Raw genomic sequence first — 24,235 nt, 5'->3', positions numbered from 1 at the left:
GAGGGGACTGTTTTGTTTATTTAAATCCCCCTTAACGGGTGCATATTTGATGATAGACGAAAAAATGTTGAAGTATTATTCAACATTCTCATTGTTCAACAAAGTGCGCGGCCAAAGCGGTGAGTATATCGGTAAGGATTTTTTAAAAGGCACGTCTTACGACGAGTCCCGTCTATGATGTGGTGTAACTCAATTGTTCATAACAAAACTTGAACTTTGTACAACTCGCAGGTGTGGTAATATATTTGTCTGGGCTGTTGAATTTAGGCCAGGCGCTTTTGCCCAGAAGGTCGGGCCAAATACAATGCGAGTCCAATTAAATACGGGCGAAGGGAATATTAAAGAAAACGACATTCGTCATCACACGGATTTAACACCTTGTGCCAGCTTACGAGTTACCATGTATGTTACTTTGTGGGTTATTATTTTTTTTTGGGGGGGGGATTTATTTCATTTTTTAATGTATGGCTAATAATTTGGACAACCCATTAGTGACCACTGGGAGCAAATGCCGTTAAGTGTCTTGCCCAAGGACACATACGCCTACAATGATAGTAGCGACGAGCTTTAAACCCATTACCTCTGGGTTAGAGGCAGGCGCACTAACCAGTATGCCACGGCGCCGGACAAACTGTGTAGATTCAGGCTAAATGTGTTATTTAGCTCACCTAATACTGCAAGATCAGCAACTGGTATATTATGCAGAGAAGCCATTGCACAGCTACCACCGTACCTAATCTTAAATGGTCATGAATGTTGTTCATGTCAGTAGTAGGCTAACGGCCAAAAGTAGTATCTTTCCAATGACTAACTGTAAAGAAAATATAATTCGTATACATTTTTCTGATTTTCGTTTAAAAGTATGTGACTCAGTTGTGAAATCCATTTCAAAAAATTTGGGATCGTGCAAGCTTGATTTATACTATGTCTGTGAGTATGTGCTTTCCAACCTGCCATATAACTACTTTGCATTGAACGCACATCGTTGTTCTCGTAATTACTTTTGTCGTGGTATAAAGAATAACTATTTAGGGTTTAAGATGCAGCGATTTAGGAGTAGTTAGCAATCAGTATATTTTATCTGTTTATCATAAATAACTGTGGGGGTGTTGTTTTCAAAAGGGTATTTACTTTTGGGGTATGAAAAATATTAGGTTTCCGCATAAACTGAAATGTTATTCATCATCCATATACGCAGTAGAACGGTTGGAGAATCCTTTAGCTGGTAACCGGTACAAATTTTGTCCTCAAATAGTTCCTTAGTCTTCACTGAAAATATCGTGGCAGCAAATGCACCATTCGTTTGTTCCAGTCTGCCGAGTATGGAAGTTCCTGACGAAATCTCGCGCGTGCATCCGCGCGTGCTATCATCGAAAATCGGCGTGCAAACCACGTACATTTCCAAGCAACAATAGGAAATCCTACTTAATTTAATCAGTATTTTTTTTATTGTTTAATTAATTGGTTTGCGTGAGACAAATTATGCCCTGCATAACAAAAAGTTTGTAAAAAAATCGCTCGTGCACCTACCATACTCTGCAGACTGGCTTTCGTCTGTGTGTGTGACTGTAATGTGTATAATGTGTGCACACGCACATAATGTTTAACAACTGTGTTGTGTCGATCCCTTTAATTAGTGCATGTCCACTATGTCCACAATATTCGCTATGTCCACTATGTAGTGAATATTGTGAACATGCACTAATTAAAGGGACCCGTGTTGTGTCAGTTAAAAAAATGTAAAGTTTAAAATCTAACTGTGAAAATTCTCCAGATTATATAATACATGTTAAGCCAATAAAGCTGTTATAGTGATAAAATATTCAAGAAAACACTTTTGTCTTTGGTTAGTTTACCTACTGTTTTGAATACGTTTCAAGTGATTGGAAAATCGCCCATGGCTAACATAGCACATTCAAGCCATAACAATAACTCAGTTTTGAACCAAGGCAAACTTGGTGGCCCCAGAAGTGGCCCTATAAACTCTAAGTCCATGTCAAAGGAAAAGTCGGTGCACTCCGGACAAGTTGGTGAAGGGGAGGATTGGAAAGCAAATCTGAACAGACCTCCGGTCGACAACCGCCAGAAAACCACTGATGTTACCTCAACAAAAGGTGTAGAATTTGAAGACTTCTGTCTGAAGCGTGAACTCTTGATGGGCATATTTGAAAAAGGTTGGGAGAAGCCTTCCCCGATACAAGAAGAAAGCATTCCAATTGCTCTGTCTGGAAGAGATGTGTTGGCAAGAGCAAAAAATGGAACCGGAAAATCTGGCGCGTACCTTATTCCCATGCTGGGTCGCTGTGATTTAAATAAAGATCACATTCAAGCATTGGTTCTTGTTCCTACACGAGAACTTGCCTTGCAAACATCTCAAATTGCCATTGAATTAAGCAGGCACATGGGAGCCCTGAATGTTATGGTGACAACTGGTGGAACGAATCTTCGTGATGACATCATGAGATTAGAAAACAGCGTTCATATTATAGTCGCAACACCAGGCCGTATATTAGATTTGATTAACAAACGCATTGCCAAAGTAGATCATTGCAACATGATTGTACTGGATGAAGCAGACAAACTTCTGTCCCAAGATTTTAAACAAATGATGGATAACATTGTCACACAACTCCCTGTAAGCCGACAAATTCTTCTTTTCTCTGCTACCTTCCCCATTACCGTCAAAGATTTTATGCTGAAGCACATGAAGAAACCCTACGAGATAAACCTCATGGAAGAACTCACACTGAAAGGGGTGTCCCAGTTTTACGCCTATGTTGAGGAAAAGAAGAAAGTGCATTGTCTCAACACACTGTTCTCAAAGCTGCAGATCAACCAATCAATTATTTTCTGCAACTCAACACATAGAGTCGAGCTTCTTGCGAAAAAGATAACAGAGCTCGGTTACTCCTGCTTCTACATTCATGCACGAATGAAACAAGAGTACAGAAACCGTGTCTTCCATGATTTTCGGCAGGGCATGTGCCGAAACCTCGTATGCAGCGACTTGTTCACTCGTGGCATCGACATACAAGCAGTGAACGTCGTCATCAACTTTGACTTCCCAAAAATGCCCGAGACTTACCTGCATCGTATCGGACGCTCGGGAAGATACGGCCATCTTGGTTTGGCCATAAACCTCATCACATACGATGACCGCTTCAGCTTAGCGAGAATTGAGGAAGAACTGAAGACAGATATCAAGCCAATCCCACCTGTGATCGACAAATCACTTTACGTTGCCGAATTTTCCAAGGAAGAGAATGATGAAAGTGGAAAGTAATTGACAAGTCTTGAGAAATATGTTACGATGTACAATTCATACGATAACTCAAGAGACGTTTCTATTGATGAAACTGTTATGATAAGATCATCAATTTTCCTTAAACTACTAAAGCATGGGGGAGGAAGCTTCAAGCTTGGCGCAACTACCACCATGTTTCGTCATTTCAAATTATTTTTGCGTGCCACTGAAATGAGTTGCTCGGCATGGTTTATAAATTTATCATTGTAGTAGCGTAATAGTCTGGGTATGTTGCTTATTGTCTGTGTCAACTTGGCGCGAAATAAATGTTCTACTTGTCTACTATTAAGCGCCATATTATATTATTTCTGGCAAATGCTAAATCTTTTTTAAAGCTATTGTCTCCCAGAAACAGTAAAAGCTGAATTTGAAATGTTTTTTTTTATTTTGTTTATTTTTGGGGGGTTATATTGGGTATTTCCCATTCTATTTCTACCTACAATGTAACATTTGCAGTAGTTTGTTGCATTGTATATACTTTAGCTATTGTTTTAAGACCCAAGTCACATGAAAACTCTTTAAAGCATTACCATTTATGGTATCTAATATCTATGCTTAAATATAGAGAAGTTAATGTGTTCTTGCAGCAACAGCAAACTGCTGTCTTTTTTCTTTTTTTAACACTTCATAGTACGCATATTTACGCATGGTCACATAGTTTCTTTATGGCAATGGAAAAATGTCAACATAGTACCTGTGGTTTATCTATTCATACTAAACTTAAACAATTCACTCTTAACTCCTACATTATTCCTATTAATCATGGTTTAAAATTCTGTTCCAACTTGTAACTGTGTTTATCTATGTTTTACTGTGTTGTGTAAATCGCAAACTTAATCGGCCTGTTTGGTGAATGTGTACCATGGGCAGCACTGATGGTAGAACAGTGCTTTTAATTTTGTTTCACTTGTACACAAAAGAACGTGCACTGATCCAAAAATGCTGGTTAAGTTTGCAACATAAATTTGGCGATAATTCATAAAATTCATTTGAACAATTAAATTTTTAGATAAGATTGTTGGTGTTGTTGTCAAATATTAGGTAGGTTTCAAATAGATCATGGCATCTGGAACTCAAGCTATCAGCATTACGCCAAGTATGTGGTTTTAATTTACATTTGTCTACATTACATTTTCTTTCATTGTGTGGTTGCTAAGAATATCAGTCTTTTATGGTAGTAGAATGGTTGTTTTGCACAAAATCAATTTTAAAACTGAACAAAATTTGTTATATATATATTATACATATATATGTATAGCTTTCAACAGATTCATTTTTGTTAAAATTGTCTCACTTACATCAGAAAATTATAGAAGTGTATAGCCTATACTCTGGAATTTAAATTGTATATGAATATAAGCTGTTGTTTATAAGATTCATTAAAATGAATTTTGTTCAGTTTTGATAAAAGGTTCAACAATCAAACCCAAAGTATTTACACTGCGATGTTATGTAGGATAACAATTTGCAAGAGAGATACTGACGCATGTAACGGCTAAACTTTGATGCACATGTATATTAAATTATGACTCGCGTGGGCATAAACTACGACGCACATAAATGCTAATTTAGAACGCACGTGAAGGATAAATGGGACATGTGTTACTTTGCACAAATACTAAATAGTATATAAGTAATATATCTGTGTTTTATTGGCGAATTTTTACCTTTAGCAATTATCATTCGGTAAATTGTAAATATCACTCGATAATATCAATGAAACGATATATAGGTTGATCTTTAGTACGATGTCTATGATCTATTTTTTTAATTAATAAAGTCAACACTATTAAACAAATACAAACTTATTCCGATAAATTGTTTTAATATATTGGTCTCTTTTCTGCTAATTTGTTCATAAAAGAAACTATTCCAACTGTTTATAATTACAAAAAGTAGGTTATTCATATTCTGTCTTCACACTTAACAAAGTTAAATACATATAACAGTTGGGGTCTTTTAGTTTTATTCAAATTTTATTCCTATACAATTATAATGATTTGCCTTGGTCAATACAATTTCTGTTTGACATTTGCTCTCTTTTATTGCTTTGTTGTTCTGTTCAAGTCTGACTCAAATTATCTGAGACCTAAAAATAGTTGTTTGACAAGTCTGATCTCGTTATGACCAAGTATTGACAGAAACCTTCAATGTCATTTATTATTTAAAACTTGTTTTTCAAAAAATACAAGATGATGGTTTGTCAAAAATAAATTATTAGCGAGTAATTTATACTCCCTATCAACAAAATCGGCTGCTTTTAGCCATCTGTTTGTTTAGGTGGGGTCCTGTCCTGCGATTAATTTTTGTTTATAGATTAACATTTTTCTTTAGTTTCAGTTATTAAAATCAAAATACAGAAATTTTTAAACACACTAATTTTTCTAGGTATTAAAATGCTTGATACAAAATTGACTATCCTGTATAATTCATGATAATGCACCAAAGAATCTACTTTACATAGTGTTCAAGTAACTACTCCTACATCTGCCATACCAAATAGCAAAAATGTGACAATCATTTTATCAAATATTCAATGTCTTTCCGGAATAAAAATTCATTTGTGTTTATTAAATCAAAAACATGTTATTACTTTTGCATCTAAATAAACATTTTCATTCATGGATAATGTTTTCAAATTTGATTCCCTTCTCAGGTTCATTTTTCCTGCTTAATTCAAACAAAGTTGATGTCAAGAAGAAAGTAAAGCTAGCAAAATATATATGGGTTTCCAGTTTTGTGAATTTACCTCACAAAGAACAATCTTTACTTGGCTGGCTGACATCAAGTATAACTCAACTTAAATGTAACAGGTAAAGAAATATGGAGTTGCCATATACATTGCAGTATACATATCTTTTTTTTCTGTATTGTATCTTTAGTTTTGTTAGAATCCGTAGATTTACAAATTAAAGAGTTTTTTTAAAGTTTTTTTTTACTAAAATAGTTTCTGTCCTGCTCGTGAAAATTTATGCAAAAATCCACTATAAGAACCATAATTAGTGTAATAATGATGGCAGGATTGTTAAAGAAATAGGGATCAAGAATGACACAGTTAGCTTTATGCACAAACACTGTCCATGTTTGTACATTGATGCCCTCTTACCAAATTTCAGTAATCCACTTAAATATTTTATGAAAATCACCACGAAAATCCATCTAGGGATTTTCAAACTTTTGCGCTACTGTTGTGCTTTAATTAGCTTTTATGAAACTTTGGCCCAGTGTTTTTCCCAAATTCTGGTTATGTTGTTTTAACACAACGTTGGAGTAATTTGTCATTTTGTATTAATAATTGTATATATTATACATACTTTATAGTTTTAATAAAATAGCAAGTATAGTAAGCTGGTACTGCACATACTTTATTTTAGCCTGTGTTCCATGTTTTTAATTGAACTTTACTTACAGTGGCAGTGATGCCAGATGTTTGTGGTCAACACTGGCGGAAGTTTTATCAAGCAAACAATTGGATGCCTGCATTAAAGATGGTTCGTCTAACCTTGTTATTGGACCATCATTCACTAAGGTAAAATAATATTTTTATGAGATAGTGATGTAATTTTTTTATTAAAACTGTAATTTATAACATATTTATTAGAGCTGGCTTTTGTCTAATGACCTGTTTCCATTTAGTACTTATCACTTCTATTATTTTGGTTGGTAGGCCTAATAATAGAAATCAAATTATTGATATAAATAGTTCATGTTTAAACAAGTTAAATATTATTACAGTTCTTTTAGTGTGTTTTGATTTAGATTTAACGTATTATAAATTAAAGGGCCCGTAAAAACTTATTCAGTAATCTTAGTATAAAATCATTCTATATACAAAACATTTTTATCATGTTTATAGACGTTTGTGCGAGCACTTGAACAGCAAGATAATATTGAAATTTTATTTGACTTGCTTACTGTGGGAATGTGTTTGTTGCGTTTGAAGTTATTCAGCATGGAAACTTCAAAATTGGAATTATTCTTCGACTATATTTCTGCACTTGTTTCAATTCATAACAGGTATTATGAAAGTTTAATTATAAATAATTCTAGTTTGTATTGTCCCCTTGTGTAAGTTACTGAGGGGAGCAAAGTTGTTTTTAGTTTAGTGCTGGGTAATGTAGGACTATCATTTGAAATTACTTTACAATATTCGAATTGATACAAATTTTTTAAAACGAAAGTGTTTAATTATTCGGCATATTGTTTCTCACAACATTTTTTTCACATATTGTGACCTTAATGTGGGCACAAATAGTTTTGTTCATTGTTCCAGAAAGAAAAAGAGATTTGTTTCCGTAATTGCAATCAGGACCAGGCTGTGCTAGAAATATTCAACTTATTAAATTATTTTTTTTATCTTTCTCTCTCATAGATTGTACAGAATATTGCAATTCAAACATTAAACATATATTATCTCATCACGTGTTTCCAGCTTAGTCTAAAAGGTTATTACACCTCACTAATAGTTTTAGTTTGTTTTTAATAGAATTTTATGGACCATAGCAGAAACAGGTTCATTTTAACTAAAATTGTGTTAATTTTAGTTTGTGTCTGCTCATTAGAGCTGTGCTCTCTTGTTCCATGTATACTGCTATCCACTTTGTGCCTTTGAATTATAGATTACATGATAATAAAGAACATTCTGATGTAAGAAAGAAAGTTGGTTTGTTATTGCAAGATGTCCTCAAGCAATTATTAAATCACTTGTCAAAGGCAACTGTTGTTGAAAAGGTAATAAATATTGTTTTAATAAATATGTTTTCTATTATTTAAATGCTAGTGAAACAATGATAGTAATAACTACTGTTTGTTTATTGTTTCGGTTATCTGAGTAACCTTATGTTCCTAAGAGGTTGAATTATATTTGAAACCCAAACTTTTATTACATGCTTCGCGGAGATTGTATGTGATGAAGAAGATACATACAAATAAACCAATCTATTGTGTGTCTGACTCTGAACACCCAAACATTAAAATAAAAATTCTCTTTTTTTCTTTATTTTGCATTACCTAATTTTTTCTTTTGTAATCAACGAGACAAATAAAAGTTTTTATCATTATACTAATTTCCCACCTAAGATGTTGTGCAGGTTTTTGTTTATTAGGTAAAAAAACCTCAATAACAAACCGCAAATAACGGCAAAAATGATTTTTACATAATTTTTCCATCTATATATATTGCAGGGGATGATGTATTTCATGAAAACTACTTTGCTTCGTTTGTTGAAAGTACGTGACACAATAAATGATGATGATTCAAGGGAACTAATCCTTCTCATAGATGATATCATAAAGTCTTTCCTTGGCTCAAGGTAATACATGATTTTATTTTATTTTTTTTGGTATACATGTTAACTTATTTGTTCAATTTCTTGCTGTTCATCCTTATATGGAACTGGCTGAGTTTCCTTCAGCAAACTTGTGAATGTCAACACAAGATCATATAGAATACCCAGGTTTAGAACTGGTGCACTCAATATTTTTTTAAACCTAATATTGTAAACCTTGGATTTTTTTTATGTGGTATGTGCAATAAAATAAAGATTTGAATCGTTTTTATAAAATTTTCCTTAAATTTTAAATATCTAATACAGAAAGATGACCAGCATGCAGAAAAAAGGGAAAAAGAATGAGAATGCTGGAAACAAGCCTTGCTATAATATAATGCTTCAAGCATTGGTGCAGTGTAAGGTAAAAACATACCTAAAATATTTAATAGGTATTACTTTAGGGATGTGCCGAATTCGTAAAAGCTCGGTCCTTCCAGTGATTTAAAGTAAGCTTGAGCTTGACATGAGCTAATGACGTCGTCAAGGATAAAGGCGTACGAAAATACTTTCCTGTTCAGTTCAATCAAAATCCTACAGAAATGTGGTTTACAGTTTAACAGAAAAGTGTTATAAAATGTGTTTTTATTATTTCAAAAAAAGTTTCTGGATTTTCCCCAAAAATTGGATACATCACAAACAACTCACAAGTGGAATTGTGCATTTCATTGTCGTAACTTTCGGATTGCGTAATTCCAACCTATAATATGTATATACAATATATAATCCTAACCTAAGTTGTCATTGTTACATTACTTGTAATTTAATGCTAATATAACAGAGATCGTAGGATATTGAGCAACATGTCACCTGTAAGTTAATGTTGGTTTATTAAATGTTTTTTTAAAAGCATGGCAAGTTTAGCTAATTTATACAAAGAATATTGTATGTTATTGATGAATGCATTATTACAGAATCCCAAATGGTTGCTACATATATACAACTTGTACTTGGAAGCAAACTTGAAATCTAGTTCATCTGTTAAGTTTCAGTTTTTCACTGAATTTAAGTCAATGGTATGTGAGGACCTCACAACATTCGAACAGATGCAAACACTCTCAGTCTTGTTAAAGGTTTGTTTTTTTTGCTTGTGAACTTTTTTACACTGGATATGTTGGTTCTCTTCCATTTTTTTAATATGCTACCATTTTTTGTTAAAGCTTTCTATTAATTAATTTTAGTAAAATAATTTGTTCTTTCTCGCCTGTCAAAAATTGTATATATATATATTTTATGTTTATGTATCTTGACTTACACTTATGTTGTGATGATGACCAAAATGTTGGGCAGCAATAAAGCAATATTTCACAATTGCACATTTCTGTAATTAAATAATCACAAGCAAAAGTGTAATGCATTCAGAAGGCTGTTGTGAACAGTAATTTTTACTCTTATGTACTATATAATCAAAAAACCTAATGCCTTCTGTAGCGAATTTTTTTCACCTCGTACGATTAACCCTGTACAGTTTGGTGTGGGTTACAAATTGTAATCAATGTAGCAATCCTACTTTGATCGAGCATTACGAAACATTATTAACGTTTTTGAATTAAAATTCCCAATGAACATTTTAATATTTTGATCAGATTAACCACACAAATGGATTACATCTTTCATTTGAAGACAACGAGGTTCAACATCAGTTTTATGGAAGAATGTTGGATGATTTGGTTGCGAGCAACGTTAAGTAAGTTATGTTGTCACGAATTTCAATGCTGTATACGAGTAAAGTAGGTTTTCTTTATTAAAGGAAATAAATAATTCCATACACTTGGTGTAGACTGCCAGGGGCATTTTTCTTTAATAAATTATGGTTATTTTATATATTTTTTATAAATAATTTTGTGTAATATTAGTGTAAATGACTTTTATTTTTCTCTTACCCCCTTCTTTGTTGTTGTTCCAGTGTTTCGTAAGAGTATTTTTTGCTATTATAATAAAAGAGAAGATAAAATTTATTTAAACAATTTACTGTGTTCAGTTATTGATCATACGTTGGTTTCAGTCAGCTAAAATGTGTTTTTTTCCAATAAAAGAATAACATTAATTAATACAGATTAAAAGAAAAAGCTGCAATTTACTGTTTTCTTTTAGCTTTAGATTTCTTTAATACTGCTCTTGAGAAATTATTGAAATTTATATTTTAATATTCAGTTTCAGTGAACATTGGTGTTCTTGCATTGTCACTCTTTTGAAAATAAACCAAGCAGCAGTGTTGCCACGAGTGAAAGAAATTTTGTTGAAATTGTTTCGTTGCATTGTGTTGAAAGATCAAGATGTGTCTTCTTCTGCGTCGTGGGTCTGCCAAGTTTTTCAAACAATTACAACAGTTTATGTTGAAATTCGAAAGGTAATTTTTATTTTGTTCTGAAATGTGGAAAAACTATTGCATGTTTTATCTATTCATAACAATAAAAAACATTAAGATTTTATTAATTAAACATATTTTAGTATTTGAATGAATGTAACTTACCTTCTCCTTGCATCGCTGTAAAATGACACAGTGTTTTGTTTCATACACCTCGTTTAACTTTACGACATCGTAGCAGTGAAGAACGAAGTTGAACCCATTACCTCTGGGTTAAAGGCAGGCGCGCTAACCACTTTGCCACGGCGCCGGTCTGTTTTAATCATTTCAAAATACATAAAAATTATTAAAAATACAAGGTGTAAGTTGGTTTAGGTTTAAATTAAAACAAAATAAAATAAAAAACACCCATTTTTCAAATCACTATTCATAATAATTTTTCCTAATCTGCTGTGCAAACTTTTACTAAACGTATAAGGGGAAATTTCAGTTTTAGTAATTAGGTATTTTTATTTTATTGAAATTCACATTTCAGCCACTGGAATTATTGGAAATATTTGCATCGGTGATTGATGAAGCTAGCAGTGATTGTTGTAATGCAAATAATTTGTTAAACATGACAAAATATTTTTCATCATCGTTTGCAACGGAATGTGTTGGGAAAAGTTCGGATTTGAACGTAGTGGTTATGTGGGAATTCATTGAAACAAGGATGGTGTTGGTGTATAACAACATTGTTGAAGTATGTCATTTTAATGATAAATGTAAAAAATAACACTAGTATATAGTAGGGGGGATGGGATACCTTTAGCACATATTATTAATATCTAAATATCCTGTTCGTGTTTTAAATGATTAACAGCAGTCTATGTGAGCCATAAAGATACAGTTTTATAATTCATTGAACTTTCTTTGTTTACTACCAAATGGGACGAGAAAGCGGACTGAAAAGATGTTCCATCTTCCCCCACCCTATTATATATGCATGTATTATGTATATATATGACTAATCTCTAACATTTATAACCAGGGTGCAGATAAGTCTTCCATTGTTGTACATGGCAGTGGTAAGAAGAAGAAGAAGCATACAAATGATGATGCTGGTGTTAAAAGCAAGATTATCAAATCCACAAACGGCAATACTGATAAATATTATGATAACGATCAATCTCTACTTTCAATAAATTGTTTTGCAAGCATGCTCAGTGATACCTTAAAGAACATAAACTTTGTAAACATCAATGTACAGGTTGGTTGTTTAAAAACAAAAAATAAAAGTCTGTCATCCAGAGTAGCTTATAGCAGATGAAACAATTGTGGTATAAACTTTTTTACGAGTCAATTTGTTAAAAAGTCTCTTATGCCTAGTTTACCTGATCCTGTATGTTCATTTATAAGATTTGGGAAATGTATTGTAAAAAATCCATCTATTTCACTTCAATTTTAAAAAATTAGAATTCTTTTATATTGAAAAAAACGATTCATTTTCACAAAATAATATTTTCAGACATCTCTGAACAAGAAAATTGCGGAAATGTTCAAAATTCAACAAGAATTGATTGAAAAATTGTTGAGACTTTTCTCACATACTCAATCTAGACTTCTGGTTCATGTCATAGTTAAGTTGTGTTCATTATATGAACAATGCTACACTATGCTCATGCACTACTCATTATCAGGTGTGGTTTGTATTAATATTTAAGTTTATCATATTATTAATATTAACCCTTTGTTTCTGGAATTTTTTTAAATGTCATTATAGGGGTATACTTGTAACATTGCGTGGAAGTTGTAAAAATACAGTTAATTTGCAAACTGCCCGTACAGATGAAGAATAGAAAATATAAAATGTAAGCACTTCAGCATCCTGATTGCTATTTTTAATCAAATATTCGCCTACACAAAACGCGACGAGTATGCCGCCAGCCCGCCAGCCCGCCAGCCCGCCAGCCCGCCATGGTCAAAATCATTGTTGAAATGTGTTAAGAAAGTTAGCAGTGTCTTGAGCATAAGCCGCTTCATATTAAATGATAAATGGGAAAAGCTATTCCAATCATTAACAAATTTCTCTCAAAATGATTCGCTGCTAAACTTTTTATCACAGGTCATATATTTAGGTTATGCAAAAAATCATGTTGCTTTAAAAATACCTTATTTTTTTAAGCATTATTGCAACTAAAGAACCCTGCCGAGTATTGGAATGTGGTGAAATTAAACCTTCAGTCTTGTCCCGATGAATGGTACGAGACTCATTATTTATGGATGGAATGGACATGCTACCAAATAACAAGACTTGCATGGTGTATTGAGCACACATCGGTAGAGGTATCAATGTATGATCAGTAACTTTTAAACTAGACCAAACTGGGTGTAATTTGTTGTTGTTAAAATCTAGGAAAAATCTGCACTTAATAAGTTTGTTATCATATGATTAACTTCAACTTGCTAGCTTAGTTATGGACTCTGAGGTTTTTAAACTCTGTTTGCGACACACCAAATAAAATACTTGTTTCACAATTTTGTTTGACACATTTTTTTAATGAATTATCGTAAATTAGTAAAACTTTAACACAAATTTTATCTGTTCCGTCACATAGTTTAAGAAACATAGGTGTTAGGTACTAGGTGTTACTAGGACAGGTGATACTTTTGATAATAAATTAAATTTAAAACAAGGATATTGCAAATGTTTAAATTGGCAACAACTAAAATTATGTGTCCGATGCCATGGCAAAGGGATTAGTGCACATGCCTCTAACCCAGAGGTAATGGGTTCAAAGCTCGTCGCTGTTATTATATTGGGCGTATGCGTCTTTGGGCAAGACACTTAAAATAAAAAAAAACCAGCTATGCAAGGTAAAGCAAGTTACATTAATTCGTAAAAGACTGACTAGCTTTAATTAGAAAATAAAATACAAAGAAAAAGTTCAATGTTTTTGCTTTCTTGCAGTCTGAGTTGCCTGAACACATGACTAGTATGAATGAATCCACTTCAATTTTGCTGCAAGTGGTGAAAGATTTAAAAACATATCAGTTACCTCAGTGTGATCAAGACAGTATATGTGTTATACGAAACAAAGGTATTTTTTCTATTGCTAGTTTTTACCACCAGTTTTACCATTGGATACAAAAACAAATCCTGTGCCAAAAATGTTTGAAATGATATATACAAATTTAATACAAATGTTAACTTGGATCTTGGGAAGTATTTCGTTTGTGTTTAGTTTTCAACATGTTTTGCAAATTATCTGGACTAGGGGTAATGGACTAACTGTGCCATAGGACCACGTCCTTACATATCTACTACTGCATTTATAAAATAATTTTCAATAAAAAGTCTTTTTCGAGGTATCGCCAAAAGAAATTCTTTCGAATATATTGAACACAAGAATTGAAATCGTATATTCAAATCAATTACTGTACACCAATTATAAAATCTGACTTCAGTTCCCCTTTATTTTACAAACTAGCAACATACCACTATTTTATTGACTTATAAATCTACATAGACCTAATTCTCTTAAAAACAAGCGTCATTTTTTTTCAGTTGATTTACAACTGTCCACACTTCAACTGTTAAAAACACACATGCATGTTATTATCAAGCATTCTAATGCTGATGTTATAAAGAAAATTGGAGAAATCTTGTTCAACTCATTTCCGCAGGTAAATTATTTACGTCTTAGAATAGCATGATATGTGTAGAATATATAACTGTAGCATACGTTAGTTTATTTTACACATTATTTGGTTTTAATGTTCCACCAGAGTCTGTAATATAGTACAGTGGGGGAAGATGGGACACATTTTATTCTATTTTCTCGTCCGATTTGATAGTAAACAAAGAACATTCAAAGAATTATTAAATTGTATCCTCACGACTCCCATAGAACGTTGTTAATTGTTAAAAACATGATTTGTGCTAAAGGTGTCCTATCTTAGTATGTAAATGTGAATGTAAATTTTGAGGAAGTGTAATATTCTCCCATTTTGTTGGTGCAAAAACTTAATACAACGGTTTGCCATTAAAACATATCTAGTTTGAATTTGGCTTTTGCTGAGTTTAATCTTTTCTTTATCTTCAAATCAAATAGGCAGTTTAAATATGGGCTAATATCAACAGGTAACATCAACTCCTGGTGACATACATAATGATAAATTAAAACAACTCAACGATCTACAAATCAATGAGAACAGGGATCTTCAAGTCATGGTGGTTGGCTGTGTGGTGCAAGACATGAAACAACATTTCCAGAGTAAGTGAAATACTGGTACTTACCAACAGTATATAGCTGATAGCTTCATGCCAATAAAATAAGAGAGTTAATGGCTAGGGACTTTTGCTTAGGAATTGTTATTTGGAAAGTGTTGGCATTATTTTTTTTGTTTTGTTTACTAAAATTACATATAAAAACTCTTCAATATTGCAAAACCGAAATATTTTCGAAATTGTCAAAATGGTACAAACAATTTGCTAAACGTATAAATTGGAAAATAAATTTTATTGAAATGATTATCACTATTCTTTTTTTCTACAGACACTGTTCAGTTGAAGGAATATGTTGAAGTATTAACTTATGTAGAAGAATATTTGAATGGAAAAGATTGCGATAAAGATCTTGTTTCTACTTCACTGAGTAATTTATTGAAAACACACAACGATAAAACCTCCACAAGAAAGAAATCATCGAAAAATGTAAATTGTTTTATTGTATGTTTGATTTTAATGTAACGCCAAACATAATTCTACAATGTATACTTGGTGTTAAATTAACCAACATGTTCATATTATACTTATATGTTGTTATACCACAGTCATATGTTGTGGGTATATGTATTCTTAGCCACGACACTTAACTGCATTCGCTCCAACCAATTGGTCACTGATGGGCTGTCCGAATTATCAGCTATAAATAAAAAACGAAGAAATCTCTCAACCCCCTAAAAAAATAAAAGTCATCACTTACAAAGTAACATACTTGGTAACTCGTAAGCTGGCACAAGGTGTATGAAACAGAACACCGTTGGCATAACAACTGTCGTTTCTGACCACCTGGGATAAATCAAGTTACATTTTGTTGCCATCACGTGTGGTGTGCAATATGTCACATGTGTGGCTGTAATACCTAAAAAAACAAATTCTATTCTTCCCTTTCAATACTGACACATTGTTCCTAGTTTAATTGTATTTTTAAACACACAAATTTCTGTTGGATTAACAGTTTAGAGCATCAATTACAACTTAAAATATGCTCTAGGTTTTACGCCCAACCGACTTGGAAATAATGGGAAAATTAATTGCAATTCTTGATCAGCTACCGTTGCAACATTCGCCCAACCACCTGTTACTCTCGTACATGCTGCTAATACTTTGTGTTGTTGCGAGGTTAAACACAAAACACTCATCTGCTGAAGCCGTTGGTGCTGCTGCTCTTATTAAATCATATCAACAGAAATGCATTACAATGCTTGATACTGTTGTTTGTAAGTTTTCCAAAGAAAATATATTAAACTGGGATATTTATTTATTTATTTTTTTTTTTTATGTAATATTAATTTTTATAGAAATGCATTACTCAGTTACAGTTTTTCAAAAAAATGAAAAAGTGATTAATTTTATTTTTAACTTACCAAATACCTCTATTAACTACTAAAGTTTGTAACTTACTTTGTTTCAGTATCTCTACCAAGCAAAGAACTTTCCATTCTCCCCACTTCAACACTTATTATATACATTACAAAGAGCATGAGGTAGTATTGGTTGCTATATCAATATTTTACCCATACTTATCTATATTGCAAACATTTTATTTTCCTTAAAAACTGTCTGTACATAAATTGCGCCAGCCTTTTATTTTTTACATTAGTTATGTGACAAAGTAATTAAAAATATTCTCCAAAAAATAATCACTCACAAAGTAACATACATGTTAACTGATAAGCTGGCACGAGGTGTATGAAACAGAACACTCGTTCTTAACCACTGTCGTTTTCCGGTAGCGCACGGAAAAGTCAAAGATTCAAGTAGAGTGGTAATGACCTACATTTCTATTCGCCAATATCATAGTGAACTTCAAGGTCTTGACTGCCTTGTATGCTTGTTTCTATGTGCTACGTACAGCAAAGTGAATGGACATAGGTTTTAGACCAGATTTAACACATTAATTACTCTAAAATGTTTACATAGTCATATAGATACTTTATTTAAATTAGCCTTTTTCTGTTAGCCCAAAATATTTATAACTACATACTTGTTTTTTTTTCAGTAAAACCCCTGAGGCACACAGCTCTATGATTGGTGATAGATTAGTAACAACTTTGATCAAATCTACTTGTTATGAGAAGAATAAATTACAGACGTTGGTTCAGAAGGTAAGTCTATTTGTTGTGTGTAACTACAAATGTTTCAATAAAAACTATGTAAGAACCAAATAGCTTTATATGTTTTAATTGTTGATTTACAAATATACTGTGTACAGTACAGATGTAGTTCTATTTATATTTGTGGTAACTTTAAATCCAATGTAAATTTCAGTAACTTTCCACAGTTCTATGTATTTACTATTTAACACAGACAGTATAAAACAAAGTATAAAAACTGATTCATTTTTTTTATAAAACTGATTCAGTTTTTCAGTTACAACTTTTTCAAAAAAACCTAACAACCTTTCTCAAAAATCTTACGTTTCAATAGTTATGCCGAACCATGCAAGAACCTCCAAATGCTGAATCCCTCCCACCACACCTGGTTCCCACCCTGCTATGCTCATCCTCAGTTATTCTCAAACACAAGAAAGTTTTCCATGAAGTGAATAAGTTTCTCAACCCTAACCCCACCCATGTTACTACATACAAATGGTGGAATCCTTATCTAAACTCAGATGCACCTCAGTTAAAATCTAAACCCACCAAAGCAGTTTTTACAACACAAAACAACGTGCCTCTGGATAACATTGCTTCTCAACTGCAAAGTTTAATGACAGGTAAACTTTGTTTATCATCTCATTAATCTGCTACTGTTTCTACAATCCAAATAGATTTTTAAAATTCCCTGCAACATTATTTGTTGACCTTAAACTATTAATGCAGGCCAATTTACCACACACTAAGAAACGGTTAAACTTGATTTTTGGGAACGGTCAAACTTTATTTTTGGAATAAATCGCAGTATTCTTTGCATATTAACTTTTTGTGTTCACTTTTATGAAGTGCTCTCTTGCGTCACTGCCTTCTTTATTCATAAAAACAGTATGTTATGTTGGTTGCTTCACAATTAGCTGTTGACTTGCAGTAAGCATAGGAAATTAAAGAGAAAATATTAACTTAACAATAAATTTTCTGAAAATCGTGACATCATTGTCATGTTTTCACTGGTGTTTCTCACCATCTCACATTCTCACCCATATCAAATTTAAAAACAGTTCTAATATGTATTTTTAGGTTTGTGCATTATTATATTTACTGAAATGAAAAAATCTAATATTACACTTATTCCTGCAGTAATATCCAAACAAGCCTTGATTAAAAAATCCACCAACAATCTTCCCGACTTGTTACGTGGGTGTCTTATATCAAGTTTTGCTCTTGATGTTCATTTGTTAAATGAAGAATCTTCTGCTGAAAATTATTTCAAAACTTGCTGTTTGTTTATCAAAGAAAGTGGATTGGATGGAAAAGTGAAAGAGTTTGTAAAAAGTCTTGCAACAGAAAGGTACCATGTGTGGTGTTTTATATGAATAGTAATAATATAAAAATAACTTTTTTTGTCTCTTTGTTTATGGTAGCGAAGATTTAGGAATATTTTAAACAAAAAGACAGGATACAGTGCAAAACAACAGTTGTTGAAACACGCTTACAAATAAAAACATATTCACATAAAAAACATATTTAATTAAAATAAAATAAAAATAGTTTAGAGTCAGCCTTGTTAACCTAAGTGATTTTACATAATACTTTTACAACATTAAATTTGTATGTGTCATGTGTATAGGTGTCACTGTCATTTTAAAATACTAGTTTAAAAATATGATGTTTTCCAATTGTTTATTGCATGTGTTTTTTACCGTGTGTATAAGTATTCTAGTGTATATTTATTTACAACTTGGTTAATTTTCGAAATTGTTTATTTATAACAAAAATAACAATGTGCAGTCTAGAGCTGTAGATTTCCCAATTTTTGTTTAACCGTTCAGTTTTAACCGGTTAACCGATACAAGTGTAATTCTAATAAAAGCCTTTTGTTTATCGCTTTTCTTTCGCAAATTTAATTGCAACTTCATAATAAACTGTGCTTGGAATACACCGGTTAACCGGTTAAGCAGTAAGTTTTCCACAGCCCAATCACTAACTACCATCTTAAATAACGCAGCGATGATAGAACTGCCATGTCAAAAATGAAGTTGCTTGCATTATACTCAGAACTACAGGGTGCCATGTTTATTAATGAGGTATTTAGTGTTTTCTATCATAAACTTGTTTAAAAACGAATTGCCATGCTTACTATATTTGAGATCTAGTTCTTATTTTAAAGTCAATTTTTTTGGAATGCTATATTTTTAACTGACTGATGAAATTAATTTGAGTGTCTGATTAGCCAGTGACTATCGTTTATCTAAAGCCGCAAAATTGAGAATTCTAACTTGACAAGCTTATGTATTATAATATATGTTTTAACACATAATTTCTTTTTTGTTAATGTGCAAAAGCTATTAATGTTACTTAATGTACTATTGTGTGACACAGGCGTTGGTGCCTCTATCCTTGAGAAGATAGATCTTCCTTCTTTGTATTTTCGTTCATGGCACACCACACCTCTGGGGTTTAGTTTTGTAATTTTCCAAAAAACTTTCATAAAAACTGTTACAGGTTAAAGAAGTTGACCAACCTGCGTTGTGGAAATCTCAATTATCAAATTTAATTCAAATTTATTCGTCACCTTGTGTTGCAAACAATGAAATGAACAATGTTTTATTGGATCGTGTAATATATTTGCATACTTTCAACCTACCTGATGTTTCTACTTATCAAGGTTAGTTTTGATCGTAAATTACTTAAAAGTCGATGATATATTTCAAACTTTCAGTTTTATTACAGAAATGTTTAAAAATAGTAAAAAAATTTATTAATTTGAAATTTTGTTTCTCGCTCATGAAAATATTTTACAGTGGTAATTATTTGTCATTAAACAACTACCTGTTTTTCAGAGTTTTTGGTTGAAAAAGTTGAAAAGATAAGACAAGGCAACTTAGATGAAGTTGGACCACTGCTGAGGTTCCTACAGTTTATTACTGCTTATTTTGAAACTAAAAAAAGTGAAATTGGAAACCTGCATTCCACTAAAGGCACAGATGGTAATATTTTTATATTTTGAAACTTACAGTGCCATTTTATTAAAGTCATGATATTGCAATTAAAGTGTAGCAAGTCTTTCCATGGGATTAATCACAAATTACCAAATTTTGAGAACTGTTTTTGCATATCTTTCCTCTAAATTTTTGTGACAACATGATATATTTTAAAACAAACACATTTTTTTTGCAATTTAATCAAAATTAGATGCTTATTGTAATACAATCAACAGGAAAAAATGAAATATTTATATTTAATCAAGTCAATTGCATTCTGTTACATGTCACGCTATGTCACGAAATTGCTAATTTCATGTTGAATTTACGCTTTCAAGAAAAAAAATTAAAATTTTTAAATAAATTTTCTTACTTAATTTTCTTTTCTGTCCCAGCTAATTCTGCCACAAGCCTCACATCAGATTCTTGTCAGATGAAATTTTTACGAGATGGTTTTGATGCTTGCGTTGATTTAGTTGAACATATTTCAACATCTAACATCGAATTACTACCATTGGTAATTGTTACTTTTGCAAGGATTACAGCCCTTGGTCATGTAAGTTGGGACTTATGAATAAGTGGTATAAATCTAACTTGCTTTATCCTCGCGCGGCCGGAAAACGACAGGTGCTATTAAGAGTGTTCTGTTTCATACACCTCATGCCAGCTTTTTGTAAGTGATTATTTTTTTTGTTTATTTTTTCATGTATGGCTGATAATTTGGACAACCCATTAGTGACCACTGGGTTGGTAACATGTTTATCCTCGTGTGACGGGACAATGACAGTCATTAAAACATTACGGGTGTTCTAATTCATACACCCTGTGAGCTATATGGTTGTACCTTTGTGGGAAGTCGTATTACATGGCTTAGACTAGTGTCGAATTAAAATATAAAGTATAACATATTTATTTATTTCTACGATACGTTAGCATATGAAATAAATTAAAACAACAAAGTGAAGAAAATTAACCACAATGTTACTTATTAAAATAAAATTAAAACTGTTACTTTACAGAAAGTTATAAACCAAAGACAACTCTCTATCCTGTTTTCAACATTATCGAGAATCAATTTAATGAAAATTTCAAAACAAGATGTTAGAACTGGTGGGTAAAATATGCTTGAAATTTTATGCAATATTTTTAAATTGTTTTTCCATACACTGTACTGTAGTATACTTTTCATAAACTGAAAATCTTAAAATAGTGAGATAAAGGTGCTGCTAGTTTGTAACAGGTGCTTTTTAAGTTATTTTGTTTATCTAATTGTGCCTGACTTGAATACGTTTATTTTAAATACTAGATATATCTTGTGTTTTCATTTGTCGCTATATCCTTTTTTGTTTAAAATATTTCTAAATCTTCGCTACTGTAATCAAATAGACAAATGAAGGTATTATTAGTATAAAAAATACTCTTTATATTTTTGCATTGCATAGATGTTGTGTATGGAGTTCAATACGTTGTAAGTTCAATACTAATGAATCACAAAGCTGCCATCAGTGGTCTTGTACCTTTAATATTAACTACAATTCAACATCTAATTCAATCTGCTCTGGATTCTGGAAGGTAAGTTTATGTTCAATACATGATAATGCTGTAGGAGATAAGTGTGGATATATAATACTCACTATTAATTCATTTATATGAATGTAAGTGTGTAATATAGTAGGGTGGGGGAAAATGAGAAATGAAACTTTTTCGTTCTATTTTCTTCTCCCATTTGATAGTAAACAAAGAAAATTTAAAGAATTCTAAAACCGTATTTTCAAAACTTCCATAGACTTTTATTTATTGTTTAAAACACGATCAGAATATTTGAATGTTATGTGCTAACAACCTTCTACATTATAACATTTTGTTTATACTTTCGTACAGGATAACTCTAAATAAAACAGAAAATATGGAATGAATCAAAATTAATATATATATAAACATTATGGGTAAATAAAAATACATGCTAAAATAATGTTGCGCATTAAAGTATTATATAGTAGGGTTGGGTACAGGGAAATCCAAATATCCTGATGTGTTTTAAACAATTAACAACAGTCTATGGGAGTCGTGATGATACGGTTTAATAATTCTTTGAATGTTCTTTGTTTACTACCAAATGGGACAAGAAAATAGAATGAAAAGTTATCCCATCTTCCCCACCCTAATATATGTTTTTATATTTAGGCAACATGGGAGCAAAGATATCCCAACTGAAGGACAAGTTGACTTTGCATTGGTTTGTGCGGAGTATGTGAATCGGATATCTCATTTAATCACCGCCAATCATGCTTCATATTTCAAAAGGGTTGGTTTTGTATTTTTATATTCTCCGAACAGTTTAATGTGACGTTTACTTTACAGTGCGTTCCGTATCTCATAGCAAGCTATCTGCATGGCTTAACCAAAGACACTATAACACAAGCAGTCAAGGTAAAATAATTTTGTAACATAACACGACTTATCTCCTTGATTTTGGTGATCACAAACGTATTTAATTAATTGCGACAAAATGAAGGAAATTACTGGCATAGTGACAGCTATTATGGTATAGTTAAAAAAAACAGAAAATTATAGTAATTGTGTGTACAGTGTACAGAAGGCGAGTCAGTTTAGTTTTTGGCTGTAGAGATTTTGTAATGTACATTTGAAAATGTCACCCTAGCCACATGCTGTAATGCAAATTTAAAGGTTTCAACATTTATTTCCATACGTGGGTGATTGTTTTTTGGGGCTGACAGTTTGGACAGCCCATTAGTGACCATTGAGTTGAAGCAAAAGCCATTAAGAGTCTTACTCAACAAACAGATATGCTCACAATGGTATCAACATCAAGCCACCATTGTCATATATACTTTATATTTGACTTTTGTTCTAGAATATTCTTCAAGCATCAATGTACAACTTCCTGTCTTTAATTGACGAACACAGCGTTGGAATGCTCAAAGCTACACTGCCTGTCGGGGTTAGAGAAGTTTTCCGGAATCTTCACAGCGATTATATCAAATATTTTAAATACACTGGATACGTTTAAGTGCTGGCGAATAAAAACTCAATAAAATTAATGACTCTTGATGTTTAAACATTCAGATTAAATAAACTGACTACATACCACGCTGAATTGTTTTCACTTAGCTTATTTTCAACCGTTTTATGATTTTAAAATGTTCGTTATGGCGCATTTAGTCGATAAAAAGAGGGGGTGTGTTACCTAGCGTCGAAATGTAATGGGGCCATGACAAGTTCTCGGTGGTGTAACGTAGTTTTGCGTAATAGGAACGGAGTTCTCGCCCGTCAAAGGTGGGGGTGTGGGGCTGATCATATATAACGTTCTTTATCGATTCGCAGACCAGGTGCTGTTTCTTAATGATTTGCTAACAGGCGGGGTAAATTGGGACATATCAAAATCCTTTTTAATTTAATTTTTTTTGTTGCTACAATATTTTGGCACAAGTCGCTTCTCATAAAAACTTACAAAGCTACAACGTGGGGTAGATGGCACACAAGTTGAACGATGTTTATATTGATAATATTCTTTAACTTATGGTTAACCCACCGAAAATAACGAGCTGTGCTAGTTTCTTTGCCGTGTAAATTTTATCTTATATACAAATTTAACCTGTATTTTTGTGCTTATTGCAACTATAGTTTAAACCAAATCGACACTTTTCGCAGGTAAAGCCTATAAAAAAAAATCGGGAAGCCGCTTTTTATAGTCGTAAGAATACCTTCGAATATTCCTATAACATCCACACTAACTGTATCATTCTTTTTTCAGCCAATCTACTCTGTACAATTCCGCAAGGAATTGAAAGTTTACAACGGTTTGTTGGCTTAAATTGGAAACCGATTGTTATATAAAATGAGCGCGGTTTTTATTGTTGCTCGTCTTAAAACTCAGAGTGCTGAATAATTGATTGGTTGTTAATTAAGTTGGCGTGTATAGATCTTCGGT

At 32.2% G+C, this 24,235-nt stretch overlaps 2 protein-coding genes across 2 annotated transcripts; both read left to right on the top strand.

Moving 5' to 3' along the window:
- The first annotated feature begins 1,746 nt into the window (after positions 1–1,746).
- Positions 1,747–4,319, top strand: LOC149739577 (putative ATP-dependent RNA helicase ddx6). Its single transcript, XM_089873111.1, has one exon. It carries the CDS (start codon positions 1,898–1,900, stop codon positions 3,281–3,283), a length of 1,386 nt encoding a protein of 461 aa, XP_089729237.1. The 5' UTR covers positions 1,747–1,897; the 3' UTR covers positions 3,284–4,319.
- Positions 4,273–23,345, top strand: LOC149739576 (uncharacterized). Its single transcript, XM_089873103.1, has 32 exons — positions 4,273–4,400; positions 5,961–6,117; positions 6,716–6,833; positions 7,161–7,321; positions 7,924–8,035; positions 8,489–8,616; positions 8,899–8,995; positions 9,546–9,704; positions 10,218–10,318; positions 10,786–10,981; positions 11,475–11,681; positions 11,970–12,188; positions 12,447–12,618; positions 13,104–13,264; positions 13,890–14,019; positions 14,487–14,605; positions 15,063–15,195; positions 15,478–15,635; positions 16,198–16,423; positions 16,618–16,690; positions 17,206–17,311; positions 17,634–17,922; positions 18,440–18,650; positions 19,308–19,386; positions 19,805–19,967; positions 20,143–20,289; positions 20,679–20,839; positions 21,303–21,393; positions 21,726–21,855; positions 22,468–22,588; positions 22,645–22,713; positions 23,159–23,345. Exons 1-32 carry the CDS (start codon positions 4,364–4,366, stop codon positions 23,312–23,314), a joined length of 4,587 nt encoding a protein of 1,528 aa, XP_089729229.1. The 5' UTR covers positions 4,273–4,363; the 3' UTR covers positions 23,315–23,345.
- Positions 23,346–24,235: the final 890 nt, after the last annotated feature.

Source organism: Ciona robusta, chromosome 2 (assembly GCF_009617815.1).
Source record: "Ciona robusta chromosome 2, ASM961781v2".
Lineage (NCBI taxonomy): Eukaryota > Metazoa > Chordata > Ascidiacea > Phlebobranchia > Cionidae > Ciona > Ciona robusta.
Note: the sequence above shows the minus strand (reverse complement) of the source record. Positions and strands in the feature narration are given on the sequence as shown.

Bases quoted from the DNA above. Each gene is read 5' to 3' on its own strand.
- LOC149739577 (XM_089873111.1), top strand. From the start codon at position 1,898: ATGGCTAACATAGCACATTCAAGCCATAACAATAACTCAGTTTTGAAC.
- LOC149739576 (XM_089873103.1), top strand. From the start codon at position 4,364: ATGGCATCTGGAACTCAAGCTATCAGCATTACGCCAA. The intron at 14,020-14,486 runs GTATTTTTTCTA...ATTTTTTTTCAG, and splicing joins ATGTGTTATACGAAACAAAG to TTGATTTACAACTGTCCACA. The intron at 22,714-23,158 runs GTAAAATAATTT...CTTTTGTTCTAG, and splicing joins CTATAACACAAGCAGTCAAG to AATATTCTTCAAGCATCAAT.